Source organism: Salmo salar, chromosome ssa13 (genome assembly GCF_905237065.1).
Source record: "Salmo salar chromosome ssa13, Ssal_v3.1, whole genome shotgun sequence".
Taxonomy (NCBI): domain Eukaryota; kingdom Metazoa; phylum Chordata; class Actinopteri; order Salmoniformes; family Salmonidae; genus Salmo; species Salmo salar.
Window position 1 is genome coordinate 77,956,663 of NC_059454.1, and position 18,520 is coordinate 77,975,182.

Genomic DNA, 18,520 nt, shown 5'->3' on the forward strand with positions numbered 1-18,520 from the left:
AGAAACCAAACTACTGGGAGTGCAGCTAGACAACTGATTATCATGGTCATCTCAAATAAATAATCTATCTAAAAAACAAATATTAAAACAGCATGCATGATCAGAAGGATAGCTAAATATTTACCAGGAAAGATTCTTAAGCAAATAACACAATCATTAATTGAGAGAGGTGAACTACTGTTCTGTAGTAGGAGGAAATGCATCAGCAAGTGAAATTAGGAGGCTACAGACTGCACAGAACAAAGCAGCAAGGATTATTTAAAGGTGGAGATATGGTTATTCTGTTGTCATGCACAAAGCTCTTGGTTGGTCATCAAGAAACAAGATAATTGAAAAAAACATGCTTATTTTATTTAATAATATACACCATTTAAAAACAGCCAAACTCTATTCACAATGGTATTCAGTTGGTAAGAGAGAGACATTCAGTAAATACTAGGAATAGATTGGATAACACATAGATGGTGGACAGACAGAAAAGAGAAAATGGGAAAAAGAACATTTCGATTTAGAGCAACAAAGAAATTGAATAATTGAACTGAGCAAACCAGAAACCTTTCAATATATAAATTGAAACAATACTTTAAAACCATTTAAATATAATACATAGGAAAGTTGTGCTGGACTATGGTAGATGAAGAATCAAAATATATATTTTTAGACTGAGTATTTATCGGGTCAATATGTTAGTGTATTATGTCTGTTTGTAACAGTGTGTTATGTGAAAATGTGTTCATATTATAAATTGTATTTTAATGTTTAAGGACTCTTGGAAGATTAGTCCAAATGAGGACTAAAAGAGATCCAAATCAAATCAAATCAAAATCTAGTGGAAATCAGGTTGAGTGGCCAATGTAGAAATACCTCTGTAAGAAAACAATGTAGAATTTTAGCAACCAGGAAATGACAAACTGAAATTGAGCGAACAAACAATGTAGGGAATCATTGTACCATCTAAATCACTGCGAAATTATTTTCAATAACATAAAAACAGCATTTTTACAGCCGTTCGAAGCTGGTGGATCAAAGCCACGAGTAAAAGGCTCAAGTGTGAGTCAAAGCCATATTATAGGAAATGGGATGTGGGGGAGGGGCAAGATTTGTTCTGAATGCAACCAAGTGCTATTGCAATTCATCTAGTTTCCACATTGGGGCGCAATTCAGGGAAATTCTAGGTGTAGCACCTTTAAAGGATTCCAAAATGTCCAAATTTTATTAAAAACGTTTTTTTTATCCAAGAAATTATAAAATAGTTTGACAACCCTGTTTGTAAGATTTAAATTATATCAAACTAAACCGTTTATATTTTCCAGTGATGAAGACATTGATGTCTCATGGTATGGTATGCAAAATTGGTCAACTTTGAGCACTTTTATCTCGTGAATGTTTTGCCATTCAGGTTCAAAAAGTCACTTTCTGACCACTTCTTCCATAGGCAAACATGTATGGAAAGTTGTTTAAATCAAAATGGATGCTGTCAAAAAGTGATTGAATTCAAATGGATTTACCCTTTCAAAATCCACATTCTAGCCCAGCTTCTCTGCGCATTACAAACTCTTCACTTGAGCTCAGCAGTTTAGAACGCGAGTCTGTACTTATTGTTCACACCGTCGGCACAAGCTATGGTCTGTCTCATTTCCCCACAAACACACATCCTGCCTGCCTGGCTGCCAAGATGACACGCTGATCACCAAGGTAACACCACAGACAGGCCGTTGAGAACAGGCACTAACAGCCTGAGTTAATAGCCAAACAGCTTGACTTCCATATTTAAGCACATTCTCTAAATGGCTGAAATAAATGGGAAATATCTTATTTTAAGTCACAGTCTCCTTACAAAAGGGACTAAGTGATGACATAAGCCACATCAATTATCCTTTGTGGGGAAATGGAGGATGTATGTTGCTCAGAGGACAGAAGCCTCAGCTCAATGTACAGCCTACTGTACTGAGCTGTCAGGGTCAGACACACACCATCACGCTAAGGTCTTACCGCTCACACACACCAAAAATACAGACATACAGTGCACATGTAGGCAAAGTACAAAAACATATTCCATAGACACACACGTTACATTGGGTAACAGCTGGCTGTGTTGTCGGCATACCGGCTAAGCAGGACGGGCCTCGACAGGCTCTGCATTTCTGAGAGAACAGAGACATGGATAAGTAGACGAACATGATATAAAATTAATCTCCAGCAACGTGACAAAGATAGGTTTGTTCTCCACTCTTCCAAAGGAACCCTGCTGTAAGAAGAACAGCAGCCACGGTGCGGAGTTTACCCCCGTTCTAATTGCATTAGGCTAACCAAAACAACATGCAATGTCATGGTGTCAAATGTATAGTACACATAGAAGTAGAGATGGGAGTTGGCTGTAGCTTTTGTCATTATTGTTGTTAGTTTGTCATTGCTCGTGAAGAACAGAGGAAGTCTAACAGGCATGGAAGTCAAAGCAGAAGCACATCCTCGTCTCGCCACCTTTTTTGAGGTGAAATATAACCTCAGCCGAGGTGTGAATCACCATGGAAATCATGCATGATCTTATCAAAGAGAGTGACTGTAATCCAACTGACCTCATTTTCTCTGAAAAAGACAAGTGACACGAATGAGCAGAAATCCATGGTCTGATGGCTTGGTCCCAAGTCCCATACCATTCATCTGGAAGTGTTTCCCCTATATTCATTTAGCAGTGGCGCACTGCCTAGACTAGCTTTTAAGATCAGAGTGATTTTCCTCAGATTCTCATCAGATCGTCCGAGAAACCTCCAAGGTAACTAGCTAGCTTGTAATCCTGTAAGTGTAGACAACCATATTCATAGACGTATGTAATAACTGTTAGCTAAAATACAGTTACATAACACTAACTAAATAATTATTTGGGTTAATATAGAATTGGTTGGTGATGTCATTGAGATCCCTAAACAAAAAAAAAAAACGTTTTTCGCCACAAAAATTATATTCACAGTGCAGTTATCACAAAACTACCACTAACAGGGCTGGCAGGTAGCCTCGTGGTTAGAGCGTTGGGACAGTAACTGAAAGGTTGCCTGATCGAATCCCCGAGCTGACAAGGTAAAAATCTGTCATTCTGCCCCTGAACAAGGCAGTTAACCCACCTTTCCTAGGCCATCAAGAACACATTTTTATTTACATTAACTGACTTAACTAGTTAAATAAAGGTTAATTAAAAATTAAAAACAGGTCCCGATCATCATAAAGGGAAAACATTAACTAATAGGCCTACCTAACGCGACAGTGCTGTAATGTTAGTATGTGAAGATATGGAGCGTCTTTCTAATCATTTGTCACAGATATAAAGCGCTCCACACGTCATCATCGTTAACAGTTGGGAAAAAAGTGCTGATTACATTAAAGTTTGCAGTTGATATGAAGCCATCTTCAATGGCCTACTTGAGTTGGGAGTATATTTGTTAAATGAAGGACTGCAAACGCCATTTGTGCCACAACGCTGAAACAGGTGCATCTTCCTCAACATCAATGTTCACCGTTTACTCCTGTTTCAACAGGGATTCCCTTAATAATGGCAGTTGAGACATACCGTTAACAACATTAGAAAGCTACAATTATTTCATTTTTTAACCAGTAGAAACCCACATTTGGAGGAGCTTGTTTTCTTTTGCCCTGTGTTTGATTTGTGAGCTCAGCTTAAAAACTTGGTGGGCAGGCTTTTGTTAAACCATGAAACAAATTACAACCCTAGACTAATGAATAAGCAATTTTCCTTCATCAAAACAATGTTTTTTGTTGCATATTTCAGTCTGGAAACGGCCTAGGTTTAGGGGGAGTTATAAGTGTAATCTATTCTAAATGGCACACTATAGCGGTTCGCAAAAAAAGCTTTAAATAGACGAGACAAATGTATTATTCCAAACTGTGGTTGGAACACATATCCCCTTACTTTAAATCGACCAGTCCATTATGAATTTGTGATAAAACTGTCGTGATTTGTCAAGAAATGTATCCCAACAGTTCGTTTTTAAAGGCAGTAATTTCTGTAGGCCTAACGGGAGGTGTGCAGAGCGTGTGTGTGTGTGTGCGCGTGTAGAGGGAGTGGTCGGATAAAATTGAGTGAGCGACATGTAATGGAGGGAAAAGAACTGATCACTTGGCTAGGTTTATTTTTTTGTTGTGAGTCGCTAATGCACATTACAAATAAAAGGAACCATAGACGAGCGTTAATTCAAGTTGATTCTTCGGGGGAAAAAATTCACTTGCCCAAAGCCACCTGCGCATCTTCATTGCCCCCTATGTAATTAAAAAATAAAAATAAAAATCACAATTTTAACAAAATGTATATAATTTTTTTTTTTTTTTTAAGTTAACGCTAATCATTTTTTTCGCCATTTGTCACTTTCCTAATTGAGAGGAAGAGATCAAATTCAACTTCGCTCGATTTTCAGATGAGTTTCAAAGGAAGAGAACACAATAAAATGTTTATGCATTTTGAAGTAGAATGTCCTTTAAAAAAGTAACTAGAAATGACCTTACAGTCATTCAACAACTTGGTAGCCTACTTAGTTGCCCACTTTCACTCAGACAGGCCTCATGAAACCTGTTCTCAAAATGACTAACTTAAGACAGTTTATTTTGTAACTGTTTCCTGCTTAGCCCTCTCAGCAACAGAAATGATTGACTCAAATCAACATTGAAAGTAAGTCTGCATCTGGTTAACTGACAGACCACAGAGTGTATTGGAATTCATGGTCTATTCACCTTATTCAACTATTTGCTCCTGCAAGTGAATGTTATCTTTGTGAAACACAAAGGACATGCTGATGCTGTCTGAGTGCCAGACTGGATTGTGCCTCTAGAATTTAGATGGTCATTGCTCTAGCACCTGATCATTAGAGGGATGAGGAAGCTGCACACTCTCTCCATTGTCCCTAATGAACCAGTCATCCATTTCAAGTCCCTCTCCTAGGGTACTTCCCTCAATACATGTGCATCATAGAACTATATACGGGTAAATGCCAAAATAAAATAAACACCAGCATAAAGTGTCTTAATATGACGAGCCACCAAAACAGCTTCAATGCGCCTTGGCATGGATTCTACAAGTGTCTGGAACTCTATTGCAGGGATGTGACACTATTCTTTTACAAGAAATTCGATAATTTTGTGTTTTGTTGATGGTGGTGGAAAATGCTGTCTCAGGCGCCACTACAGAATCTCCCATAAGCGTTCAATTGGGTTGAGATCTGCTTATTGACACACACACACACACACACACACACACACACACACACACACACACACACACACACACATTAAACCCCTCTTTCAAAGTTACTGAGATCTCTTCTTCTGGCCATGGCAGAATAATGGGAAACTGGGCATTTTTATACATGACCCTAAGCATGATGGGATGTTAATTGCTTAATTAACTTAAGGAACCACATCTGTGTGGAAGCACCTTCTTTCAACTTTGTATCCCTCATTTACTCAAGCGTTTCCTTTATTTTGGCACTAACCTGGAGATACTGCCCCTCTCTAGAAGAACTGCCCCTCCTTACTTTCAGGATTTGCTCAAACCCTACTCCCCAACCCGAGTACTCAGTTCTGCCACCTCAGGTCTCTTGGCCCTCCCACCCCTACGGGAGGGCAGCTCCCACTCAGCCCAGTCCAAGCTATTCTCTGTCCTGGTACCCCAATGGTGGAACAAGGTTCCCCCTGAAGCTAGGACAGCAGAGTCATTGCCCATCTTCCAAAAACATCTGAAACTTCAAACAGTATCTTAAATAATCTTCCTCACCTCGACCCCCCCACCTTTTTATTTAAAAAATATATATATAAAAAAATACATTACAAGTCAAAAGTTTGGACACACCTAAACATTCAAGGGTTTTTCTTAATTTTTTCTACATTGTGTAATAATAGTGAAGACATCAAAACTATGAAATCACATATGGAATGATGTAGTAACCCAAAAAGTGTTAAACAAATCAAAATATATTTTATATTTGAGGTTCTTCAAAGTAGTCACCCTTTGCCTTGATGACTGCTTTGCACACTCTTGGCATTCTCTCAACCAGCTTCACCTGGAATGTTTTTCCAACAGCCTTGAAGGAGTTCACATATATGCTGAGCAGTTATTGGTTGCTTTTCCTTCACTCTGCAGTCCAACTCATCCCAAGCCATCTCAGTTGGGTTGAGGTTGGGTGATTGTGGAGGCCAGGTCATCTGATGCAGCACTCCATCACTCTCCTTCTTGGTCAAATAGCCCTTACACAGCCTGGAGGTGTGTTTTGGGTCATTGTCCTGTTGAAAAACAAATGATAGTCGCACGAAGCGCAAACCAGATGAGATGGTGTATCGCCACAGAATGCTGTGGTAGCCATGTTGGTTAAGTGTGCCTTGAATTCTAAATAAATCACTGACAGCGTCACCAGCAATGCACCCCCACACCATCACACCTCCTCCATGCTTCACAGTGGGAACCACACATGCGGAGATCATCCAGTCACCTGTGTAACCTTTATTTAACTAGGCAAGTCAGTTAAGAACAAATTCTTATTTACAATGAAGGCCTACCGGGGAACAATGGGTTAACTGCCTTGTACAGGGAGGGGCAGAATGACAGATTTTTACCTTGTCAGCTCAGGGATTCGATCCAGCAACCTTTCGGTTACTGTCCCAACGCTCTAACCATGAGGCTACCTGCCGCCACTTACAAGGATACGGTAGTTGTAACCAAAAATTGCAAATTTGGACTCATCAGACCAAAGGTCAGATTTCCACCGGTCTAATGTCCATTGTTAGTGTTTCTTGGCCCAAGCAAGTCTCCTCTTCTTATTGGTGTCCTTTAGTAGTGGCTTCTTTGCAGCAATTCAACCATGAAGGCCTGATTCACACAGTCTCCTATGAACAGTTGATGTTGAGATGTGTCTGTTACTTGAACTATGTGAAGCATTTATTTGGGCTGCAACCTGGGGCTGGTAACTCTAATGAACTTATCCTCTGCAGCAGAGGTAACTCTGGGTCTTCCTTTCCTGGGGCGGTCCTCATGAGAAACAGTTTTATCATAGCACTTTGAGAAACGTTTAAAGTTCTTCAAATTTTCCAGATTAAGACATGAAGGTCAGTCAAAGTAATGATGGACTGTTGTTTCTCTTTGCTTATTTGAGCGGTTCTTGACATATGGACTTCGTATTTTACCAAATAGGGCTATCTTCTGTATCCCACCCCTACCTTGTCACAATACAACTGATTCGTTCAAACACATTAAGAAGGAAAGAAACTCCACAAATCAATTTTAACAAGGCACACCTGTTAATTGAAATGCATTCCAGGTGACTACCTCATGAAGCTGGTTGAGAGAATGCCAAGAGTGTGTAAAGCTGTCAACAAGGCAAAGGGTGGCTACTTTGAAGAATGTCAAAAATAAAATATATTTTGATTTGTTTAACACTTTTTTGGTTACTACATGATTCCATGTGTTATTTCATAGTTCTGATGTCTTCACTATTATTCTACAACGTAGAAAATAGTAGAAATAAATTAAAACCCTGATGAGTAGATGTGTCCAATCTTTTGACTGGTACGATATATATATATAAATGAAAAAATAAAAACGGGTGGGTAAATTGCACTTGCAATTCAACCAACTTCTAGCTCTGACTCCATGGACATTATTGAAGGAAAAATGTACTTTCTATGCCTGTGATATGTGGTTGTCACACCTAGTTATCTTAAGATGAATGTACTAACTGTAAGTCGCTCTGGATAAGAGCGTCTGCTAGATGACTCAAATGTAAAAATGATTCAAATGTTCAGTTGATCTTTTCCTTGCTCTCATTTAGTCATGTGTGAACTGCCCTGTCAAACATTCCCTGTGACTGACAAAACCAGAGCAAAGTATTGCCTAATGAAGCCCAACAACCTGAGTAAATATTGACAAACTCCATCAATTCAAGGATGTAATGTCGTTTTACCTGCTATTGTGGAATTTGGTGCAAAGGTTAACACACTTTCCAACAATCTTTACTCAAACTTCACAACCACAATCTCGTTCACTTATTATGCACTGTCATACAGTGCAGGCCATAGGCTAGTTAGAGATGGTGCAACACCTGTCATCCTCTCATGATTGTCTTATCAGTACCATTGCCATAAAACTTTGACCCCACAAATAGCACCTTCCAGTGCTGTGTAAACCCCAACTGATGTGACCAAGCAAATGAATATCTTACCTGAAGAGGAGTCTTCATGGTCGGAGCTCAAGTAGCCTTCACTGCGTCTGTCTGGAGTGCTGCAGCCGGAACCACCAGTAAGGGATGCAATGAAGGGCGCAGGTATGCAGGAAGGAGACTGCCTTCCATCATCACTGGAGTCGAAATCTCTGCTCTGGCGGAATGGGCACAGGGTGTCCGGGTAGGGTTTCGACCTCTGGCTGTCTCTGGTGGTGGTTTTGGGGGTCACCAAGTTGCTCTTGACGAAATTCTCATTGAGCTCAGCATCCTCGTATTCATGGTCACTAGCCTCCCTGCTGTTGCTATCAGTACCGGAATTCAGTTTCCCTATTATGCGGCCGATGCAGTTTCCATCAGTTTGAGAGAGCCCTGATAAGATCGTATTCCCTTGTTTCTGGATGCTTGGTTTTCGCGGGGGCGCGGGGGGGATAAGTTTACCTACCCTACTACTGATCCTGGTCGGCGGCTCTGGTTTGCTGCCTGGCGTCCGTACTTTCATACTACCAGGCACTTTCATACTTTCGCCGTCTACTTTTTCATTTTCCCATTTCCTTTCTGTTTCTGTCTTTGATAATACAGGTTCAACATTCAAGTTTTCGTCTTTAGTGTCTTCCCACTTTTCCATGTCATAACTTTTCTTCTGTCTAGCGATGGTGGTCTGTAGGTATATCACCTTGAATTTCTCCTCCGACAGCGCCTGCTGCAGCGTTTTGAGATTCGCTTTACGTGTTTCTAGCTCTGTCTCAACATCTTCCACCGAGGTTAAATCCATTTTAGGCGCTTCCACGTCAGGAAATTCCTTTTTCCAATGTTTTTCGAATTCCTCTTGCTCCCACATCTTGTCTCCTGCGAAGATCGGCGATTCAGTGTAATTGCCCCTTGAGGAAATTCTTCCCTTTACAAACAGTACTGATTCTGTCGCATATGGAACCTTTTGATAAAATTCCCACAAACTCATTCCATACTTGCCACTTCGTTGTAAATTAGCACACACACTTGTTAAATCTCCAACGCAATCGCTTGATCAGTTTGGTATTTCCAAATAAAAACTTTCGAGTTCCGGTAGATAGGTGGTGACGTAAACCAATTAAATGCGACAGTCGTATGGCGCGTTCAAATCTACTGGAAACTGGGAAATCTCAGACCGCCGATTTAGTGCGTTCAAGTCAACTGGGAACACCGTAAGAAACGAGTCCCGAGTGGGAGAAATCATTCTGAACGGTCATCCAACTAGGAATTCCAACTCGGGAACTCGGGCCACTTTCTAGAGCTCCGACTTTTCTACTTGAAGTTCACTAACGTCATGATTTGACCTCGTTTTTTTCAGAGGTGCCATGTCTTGAAAGCACCAAAAGTGATGATGGAGCATTCTTTTTTTTTTATATGGAATGTAGCAGATTGTTTACCTGTGACCTTACCTGCATTAGAAAAAAATGCCTTTGAACATTCAATCATAACTGACCTGTTCTCACAATAGGAAAACAACTGTTGATGTAATTGTATAATATTACATAATTATGATATTTTAGAATAGGACCTATGACTTGTTAGATTGTATTTTATCAGTAGCCTAAACCAAGATATTCATAAATAATTTCCTGGTCCGTCTGCTTCAGTGCGGTGTTGTGTTCAAGACCACCTAAAGCGAGACCGATTCAACACCAAGAGTGGAGACAATTGAATCCGAGTCAAGACCAAGACCGGAGGGGGGGCGAGACCAAGTCAAGACCGAGACCGGGAGGTGTTCAAGGGGACCGAGACCGAGTCAAGACCGAGACCAGAAAAATGTGAGTCCAATTCAAGAGTTCAAGATGTCCAGTATTTCTGTGTTCATATTTCAGAAGAACATATGTATTCTTTTGATATTCAGAAGGGTGAAAAAATGCATGCTGAGGGCAAATAAAGCCACTCTACAAATTATTACTAACCCAAAGACAATGGGGGACAATGAGGGCCTTCTACACCTTCAGAGAAGGGTCAAGGATTTATAAAATAAAAATAATAATCATTCTAATTGTATTATTATTTTAAATTATGTTCTGATTCAATCTCTTCAGTTTTTCTTAGAAAGGAAAGGGTTAACACTGAAGTTAAAAAAATATCCAATCAGGATTTCTTTGGTCTTCTCTGGGGAGATAAATCTAGCTAGCTAACTCAGAAGCTAGGCCATCAGAAGCTAGATTGAAGGCATCTGCCATTCAACTGTATTAAGGCAACATTTGGGAGTGATATTTTGGCTTGGGTAGGACCGTTTTTACAAAAAACTTTTGGAAACTTCTGCCTTCTCAAAGGCCAACAGATCACTGTGTAATAGCGAGCAGTAGTTTTCCCACGGTCTAGCTATCTATCTTTTGTTGTAGGCTAGTTTGCAGCAGGTGTTAACAAAGAGGATGTTGTTGCTAATTTGTTAGCTTCTCCCTTTTCGATAATAACTTTCAACAAGAAGTAACCGTTTACTGCAGGGGGCTAGATCAGGGTCACAGAGAGGGATTTTTTGCAGTCTTAAACAAATCTACTTTAAAAAATGTATACACATGGTTATGTTTTTTTGAAGACACCTGTACCATGTCAGATGAAGAGTGGGATGCAAACTAAAAATGTACTCCATTTTTAGTTTGCATCCCAATATTACACTTTATATACATCACAGGAGACTGAAATATAACATAATTGTTTGACATAGAAATACATTGGATTTTCGTTGTTAATTAATATTTTTTATTAATTGTGAAATTATGAAAAATATTAATAACATTCCACCCATGAGGCCAAAGAGGGTACTTTTGGTCATTGACCATTACAGGAAAGGGTTGTTTCAAATCATCACATGGTGAGTGGAACTTTGTTTTTTGTAATTATCATAATAATAATTGTAATAATTATTTTGTTTTTGCTCAATGTGATTGGGTGGGCCTGGCAGGGCCTTACTCCCTAGTGGGTGCGCCTGTGTCCACCCAGGCCCACTCATGCCTACGCCCCTGATGCAAACAGCACATGACCTCTGAATAGCACATCACAAATATTCTACTAACCAAGACTTCGGGACAAACTTTTTCAATACCTTTTTTGCATACCCAGTCAGTGGTGTAAAGTACTTATGTAAAGATACTTTAAAGGATTACTTAAGTAGTTTTTTGGGGTATCTGTACTTTACTATTTATATTTTTGACTACTTTTACTTCTCTACATTCCTAAAGAAAATAATGTACTATTTACTGCATACATTTTCCCTGACACCCAAAAGTACTCGTTACATTTTGAATGCTTAGCAGGATAGGAAAATTGTCAAATTCATGCACTTATCAAGAGACCATCCCTGGTCATCCCTATTGCCACTGATCTGGCGGACTCACTAAACACACCTGTTGTGTTGGCCATCCATACTTTAAAAAAATATAAGTGGCGCCATCTGGTTTGCTTAATACAAGGAATTTGAAATTATTTATATTTTTACTTTTGATACTTAAGTATATTTTTGCAATTACATTTACTTTTGATACTTAAGTATATTTAAATTGAAATATTTTTTTACTTTTACTCAAGTAGTATTTTACTGGGTGACTCTCACTTTTACTTGAGTCATTTTCTATTAAGGTATCTTGACTTTTACTCAAGTATGACAATTGGGGATGTTTCCACCACTGCCCATTGTTGCCATAGTTAGCGTTTACTGGTAGATATCATAAATTCAAATGTCTTTCCTACCTACCTGCTCCACGCCAAAACCAGTTGAGAGCTACATGCTCTTGCTGTCTGCAGATGATACTCTGCAGAAACTAGGCTATGTGAGCCGCGCATGTGAATATCTTTCACATGCTTTGCGATTGTGTAGACTACTTTGTGCATTATTTCACTATTGTACTACATGATTGATACATCTTATAGCTCCACTACACTACTTTGATACGCTTCAGTAGGGATTAAGAAGTGAGTATACGCAATGCCATCTGAAAATAAGTGGGTATACGGCATATATCTGCATTTATAAACTGGGTGATTCGAGCCCTGAATGCGGATTGGCTGACAGCCATGGTATATAAGACCGTATACTACGGGTATGACAAAACATTTATTTTTACTGCTCTAATTACATTGGTAACCAGTTTTTAATAGCAATAAGGAACCTCAGGAGTTTGTGGTATATGGCCTTAGCCCACCTAGGGTTGCAATCATCTGATCATAGTGAATGTAGATTATGTAAATCAGCTTGTTAGCTATCTAGCTATGCTGTTGAAACAAACCAGCTAGTCTTTACCTGTAGCTGTGACTGGAGTTTATTCTGCTGCTGACATCTGCCTCTTAGGCCTACAAACAAACGGTCAAATGAAAGCATTCCCTTCCCTGTTCCTGACCGTGAGATGAGATGTATGCAACTCAAAAGGGAGCCACTGCTACACTGGCCTACCATTCAACACCGGTAGCTTCTGCTTGCAGGACGAGGGCAGCATGCGCAACATTTATATAATGGGCAATTAATTTAAATAACGAGAGAAAAAATAGACTAAAGGTGAAATAAAAATGGTACAGTTAAACAATGCCACCAATCTGAAAGGGCACTTTTCTCATAGGAGGGCAAAAGGGCAGGTGCTCAGGCACCCTTAGACCTCTAACTGTGCACTTTCCTGGAACAGGATAGTATGCACTGAACACACAAGGCTTTTCTGCTAAACCAGCTTTTCTACTGTATGTCACTTGAGTGTTGGTTATCTACATGAAAATGTTAAACAGTTGTGCTTTGTGTATTTTATCAAATTGTATGGAAATTTGAAATTATGGCACCGTGCTGAATGTGCATTGTTTTACCATTGCTAACTGGTTTATCAAATCCTATCAATTATGAAAATAAACTTTTCACAAAGATATACCACAGACTGAATGATAACATCTGCGACATGAAAATCTGTCTCTTACAAGGGAAACACAAAACTTGATTAGATCATCTCAAATATGTTACTGTACACATGGCTGCGTTCACCCAGCTAATCACTTGAACACCAGCCAAGAGAGAGACTTCCAGTAAATCTGAGCTTTAATGCTATTCAATAGAAACCAGAACAATTCTATCACTCATGAGAGTGGAGGGGGATACATGACCCAAGATGGGTTTGAGTGGCCTGTTGGATCCTTGCCCAAAACTGAAATATCATTCTCCTAAAAGCTTTCTTTTGCCTGTGGGAATCATAGAACACCAATCAATAGTTCGAGAGCTTGGTTGGATTACCATTCAGCAGGCATGACTGTAACTGGCCAATGTACATGCAATTGTGAGACAATTAGACAAATCAGCTTGCCGCCTGGTGGTGCCGGGTGAGATGACATTACAGGAAATGTGCGAACCTTCTGCTAATTTGTTCCTACTGCTGGTAACCGGATTTCTGGTATGTAAAAATACAGCTGTCAGATATGCAGGGCAAGGCTTCTTATCTAATCATTAACCAGGAGAATTCCTACTTGTTGAGCTCAGTAAAAGTGACACATTGAAGACTCCAACTCCAACCTATGAAAGCAATTTAGTATTAGACAAATGTGTTTGGATCCAATGGTTGGAAAGGGTACAATTACATGTTCTACTGACCTCAAGACCCAGAGGCCTTTATTATTGCAATGATGTCAGTTGAATTTGGTGGCTTGTTAATGGAGTTGTGCTGTCCTCTTGTGGTCAACATAATGACATTAAAGAGATGGCCAATTCTGAAAACAAATACTGACAAAAGACACACAAGTTTGTTTTTGATTCCAATAATCAGAAGATATGAGTGCATGTACATCTGTCTTCTTCATTTTTTCAGAATTGTATAATAAAATACACTATGATCACATTGCTGATGATATAACGCAAATTATCATATTTATTGATTATGTGCAATTTACAACAACAAAAAAGGCATAGAATATACCAGAATTTAACTGTTCTGAGGGATTGGAATTAAATATTTAAAGCAGATCACTATTGCTTCAACTTTTTAACGTTTCAGCAAACAGCAAATGTGTAGGACATACAAATTAAATTATGGAATATATACATACAGATTTCACGTCCACTCATGTTATTTTCAAAATAGACATCACACGTTAAAACCGACTTACAATACATCAAAATAACAATAATAATATGATCAAATCCTTTATTCCTTCTGACAGCAAACACATGTACATGTCTGAAAGACATCACACCTCGTCACATGAAAATAAATCACCTTAACACATCCAACTTCATATCAAAATATAATCTTTATTTATTCCACATCTGGGATACAAATTACACTTTCCCTCACAAATGTCATGCAATTATCATATAAGTCACTTACATTAAGGCAATAGTAACAGCACCATAACAACAACCATTATAGAGGTTAGGTATAAATACAAGTGAAACTAAATGCATGCTCTTCAACCGATCGCTGCCCGAACCTGCCCGCCCGTCCAGCATCACTACTCTGGACGGTTCTGACTTAGAATATGTGGACAACTACAAATACCTAGGTGTCTGGTTAGACTGTAAACTCTCCTTCCAGACTCACATCAAACATCTCCAAGCTAAAGTTAAATCTAGAATTGGCTTCCTATTTCGCAACAAAGCATCCTTTACCCATGCTGCCAAACATACCCTCGTAAAACTGACCATCCTATCAATCCTCGACTTCGGCGATGTCATTTACAAAATAGCCTCCAATAAATTGATACACTTACTTTCCTTGCACTTCACAAAACTTTAAGTTGGTTTTATAAAATGTATAAAAAATAGCATTGAATATACAGTATATTTATCACAATAATTCTTTGGATCATAAAAAGTTCAGTTTCATTTTAAAACAAAAGAGTGCATCTAGTCACAGCTACTGAGTGTACTCTGCATAGTTAGTTGTTCTTATAACAATATATACATTAAACATCAACAAACATTAAATATTTGATATTTTTAAGCAGTGTCATTGTGAAAAATATAAACGAATATTGTATATATATGACGCTTACAACACACTGAAGTAAACTATTTCACTTAGTCCTATGCTTTTTCTGATAGCAGCAGCCACTAAAGTCTCTTATCTAATGGTCACCAATGCCTGCTGCTTCTCATAATAAGCAGCTTCGTAAAAAAATTAGGATAGACGGTGCCAGCACCTTCGTAGGTCTCTCGTATGGTGCTCACGAACTCCTGGTGACCCTGGAACATAAGGTCACCAGGGTTCAGTGGCTCCCAGTCACAGTCCTGCAGGAGGAATGAACAACAACAAGGAAATTCTAAGCTCAAGAGTTAGAGTGCTGCTTTTGTGAAGAGAAGTAATAAAACACTGCATTCCCAGAGTCAAAGAAAACAGCATGGGATTCTGACTGAGCCATTGGATACACCCTGTTTTGGTTTCCTCTCTGTTGATTTGATGTGTACATTACTAAATAAATATTTGTTCCGCAAGAGGTTGTGCCAAAAACTGACATGGCTGAAAGGTACAAAAAAGTTACAAGGAGTAAATAACAATAGACATTTAAAAATAGTTTTAGCATTTAATAGCCCAGTTTTGTACCTGTAGATTGGGGTGGACCATTGCAATGATGTTACCAATGGTGTCTCTGGGGTATTTCATTTTTTCTGAGACTCTGAACATATCCACTCCAAGCCAACACAATACAAACAACACAACACATCGTCCACACTTGCACTGAAGTAGCTTTCTTGCACACAAATGAAAGAATCCTCAACAGTTATGAAAAAGACAAATAATTATGTAGCCTATGTACACTATGTTTGGCTGATGTTATTTTGTAAAGAAGTTTGACTAATTGTGAGCATGACTTTTACTTTCCTCATCGATTAATCCCCATCTCCATCTGTATTTGCAAATTGATCAATCATGTACAAAAAGGCCCATAGTTCCAATTGTTGCTTTGGAGGACTTCAGCAGAAAACACAATTCAGAACCAAGCCACACTGCATTCATCAGGCCCAACGTGGCCCCTGGAGCCAGGCCCCTGGACACCAGATTACAAAACCCTACTGGCTCCCAATCACATGGAAATGAAGCAACTTCCAACAAGTATGCCATTCAGCAGCCTAGCGGGCCTAGTAAGAGGAAGGAATGAGCGGACACCAGACTTCAACTCACTCTTGGCCCCCTACTGCTTGTTTATAGAAAATGGGGAGGTAAGATTGTTGCAGTGGTTGCACTTTTGAAGTATCATGCAGCTTTTTAAAATGTATATTTATATTTGTTTTCAAGCATAATTATACATACAGTGCCTACGGAAACTAGACCCCTTAACTTTTTCCACATTTTGTTACATTACAGCCTTATTCTGAAATGGATTAAAATATATATTTTTTAAATCAGCAATCTACACACAATACCTCATAATGACAAATCAAAAACAGAATTTTGGAAATTTTTGCAAATGTATAAAATATTATGAACAGAAATACCTTATTTACATACGTGCTCAGACCCTTTGCTATGAGACTAGAAATTGAGCTCAGGGTCATCCTGTTTCCATTGATCATCATTGAGATATTTCTACAACTTGATTGGAGTCCACCTGTGGTAAATTCAATTGATTGGACATGATTTGGAAAGGCAAACACCTGTTTATATACTGCTCAAAAAAATAAAGGGAACAATTAAACAACACATCCTAGATCTGAATAAAATAAATAATCTTATTAAATACTTTTTTCTTTACATAGTTGAATGTGCTGACAACAAAATCACACAAAAATAATCAATGGAAATCCAACTTATCAACCCATGGAGGTCTGGATTTGGAGTCACACTCAAAATTAAAGTGGAAAACCACACTACAGGCTGATCCAACTTTGATGTAATGCCCTTAAAACAAGTCAAAATGAGGCTCAGTAGTGTGTGTGGCCTCCACGTGCCTGTATGACCTCCCTACAACGCCTGGGCATGCTCCTGATGAGGTGGTGGATGGTCTCCTGAGGGATCCCCTCCCAGACCTGGACTAAAGCATCCGCCAACTCCTGGACAGTCTGTGGTGCAACGTGGCGTTGGTGGATGGAGCGAGACATGATGTCCCAGATGTGCTCAATTGGATTCAGGTCTGGGGAACAGGCGGGCCAGGCCATAGCATCAATGGCTTCCTCTTGCAGGAACTGCTGACACACTCCAGCCACATGAGGTCTAGCATTGTCTTGCATTAGGAGGAACCCTGGGCCAACTGCACCAGCATATGGTCTCACAAGGGGTCTGAGGAGCTCATCTCGGTACCTAATGGCAGTCAGGCTACCTCTGGCGAACACATGGAGGGCTGTGCGGCCCCCCAAAGAAATGCCACCCCACACCATGACTGACCCACCGCCAAACCAGTCATGCTGGAGGATGTTGCAGGCAGCAGAACGTTCTCCACGGCGTCTCCAGACTCTGTCACGTCTGTCACGTGCTCAGTGTGAACCTGCTTTCATCTGTGAAGAGCACAGGGCGCCAGTGGCGAATTTGCCAATCTTGGTGTTCTCTGGCAAATGCCAAACGTCCTGCACGGTGTTGGGCTGTAAGCACAACCCCCACCTGTGGACGTCGGTCCCTCATACCACCCTCATGGAGTCTGTTTCTGACCGTTTGAGCAGACACATGCACATTTGTGGCCTGCTGGAGGTCATTTTGCAGGGCTCTGGCAGTGCTCCTTCTGCTCCTCCTTGCACAAAGGCGGAGGTAGCGGTCCTGCTGCTGGGTTGTTGCCCTCCTACGGCCTCCTCCACATCTCCTGATGTACTGGCCTGTCTCCTGGTAGCGCCTCCATGCTCTGGACACTACGCTGACAGACATAGCAAACCTTCTTGCCACAGCTCGTATTGATGTGCCATCCTGGATGAGCTGCACTACCTGAGCCACTTGTGTGGGTTGTAGACTCCGTCTCATGCTACCACTAGAGTGAAAGCACCGCCAGCATTCAAAAGTGACCAAAACATCAGCCAGGAAGCATAGGAACTGAGAAGTGGTCTGTGGTCCCCACCTGCAGAACCACTCCTTTATTGGGGGTGTCTTGCTAATTGCCTATAATTTCCACCTGTTGTCTATTCCATTTGCACAACAGCATGTGAAATGTATTGTCAATCGGTGTTGCTTCCTAAGTGGACAGTTTGATTTCACAGAAGTGTGATTGACTTGGAGTTACATTGTGTTGTTTAAGTGTTCCCTTTGTTTTTTTGAGCAGTGTATAAAGTCCAAGCCATGTCGTCGAAGGAATTGTCTGTAGAACTCAGAGACAGGATTGTGTCGAGGCACAGATCTGGGGAAGGGTGTCAAATAATGTCTGCAGCATTGAAGGTCCCTAAGAACACAGTGACCTCCATTATTCTT

At 40.0% G+C, this 18,520-nt stretch overlaps 1 protein-coding gene across 2 annotated transcripts in view; it reads right to left on the reverse strand.

The window, feature by feature from the left end:
• Positions 1–9,297, reverse strand: part of abr (ABR activator of RhoGEF and GTPase) — a 222,555-nt gene extending 213,258 nt beyond the window's left edge. For both annotated transcript variants that reach the window (XM_014137906.2, XM_014137905.2), the window contains exon 1: positions 8,214–9,297. In XM_014137906.2, coding sequence (XP_013993381.1) covers positions 8,214–9,171 — 958 coding nt within the window. In that variant the 5' untranslated portion in view covers positions 9,172–9,297. The remainder of the gene's footprint in view (positions 1–8,213) is intronic.
• Between the last annotated feature and the right edge of the window lie 9,223 nt (positions 9,298–18,520).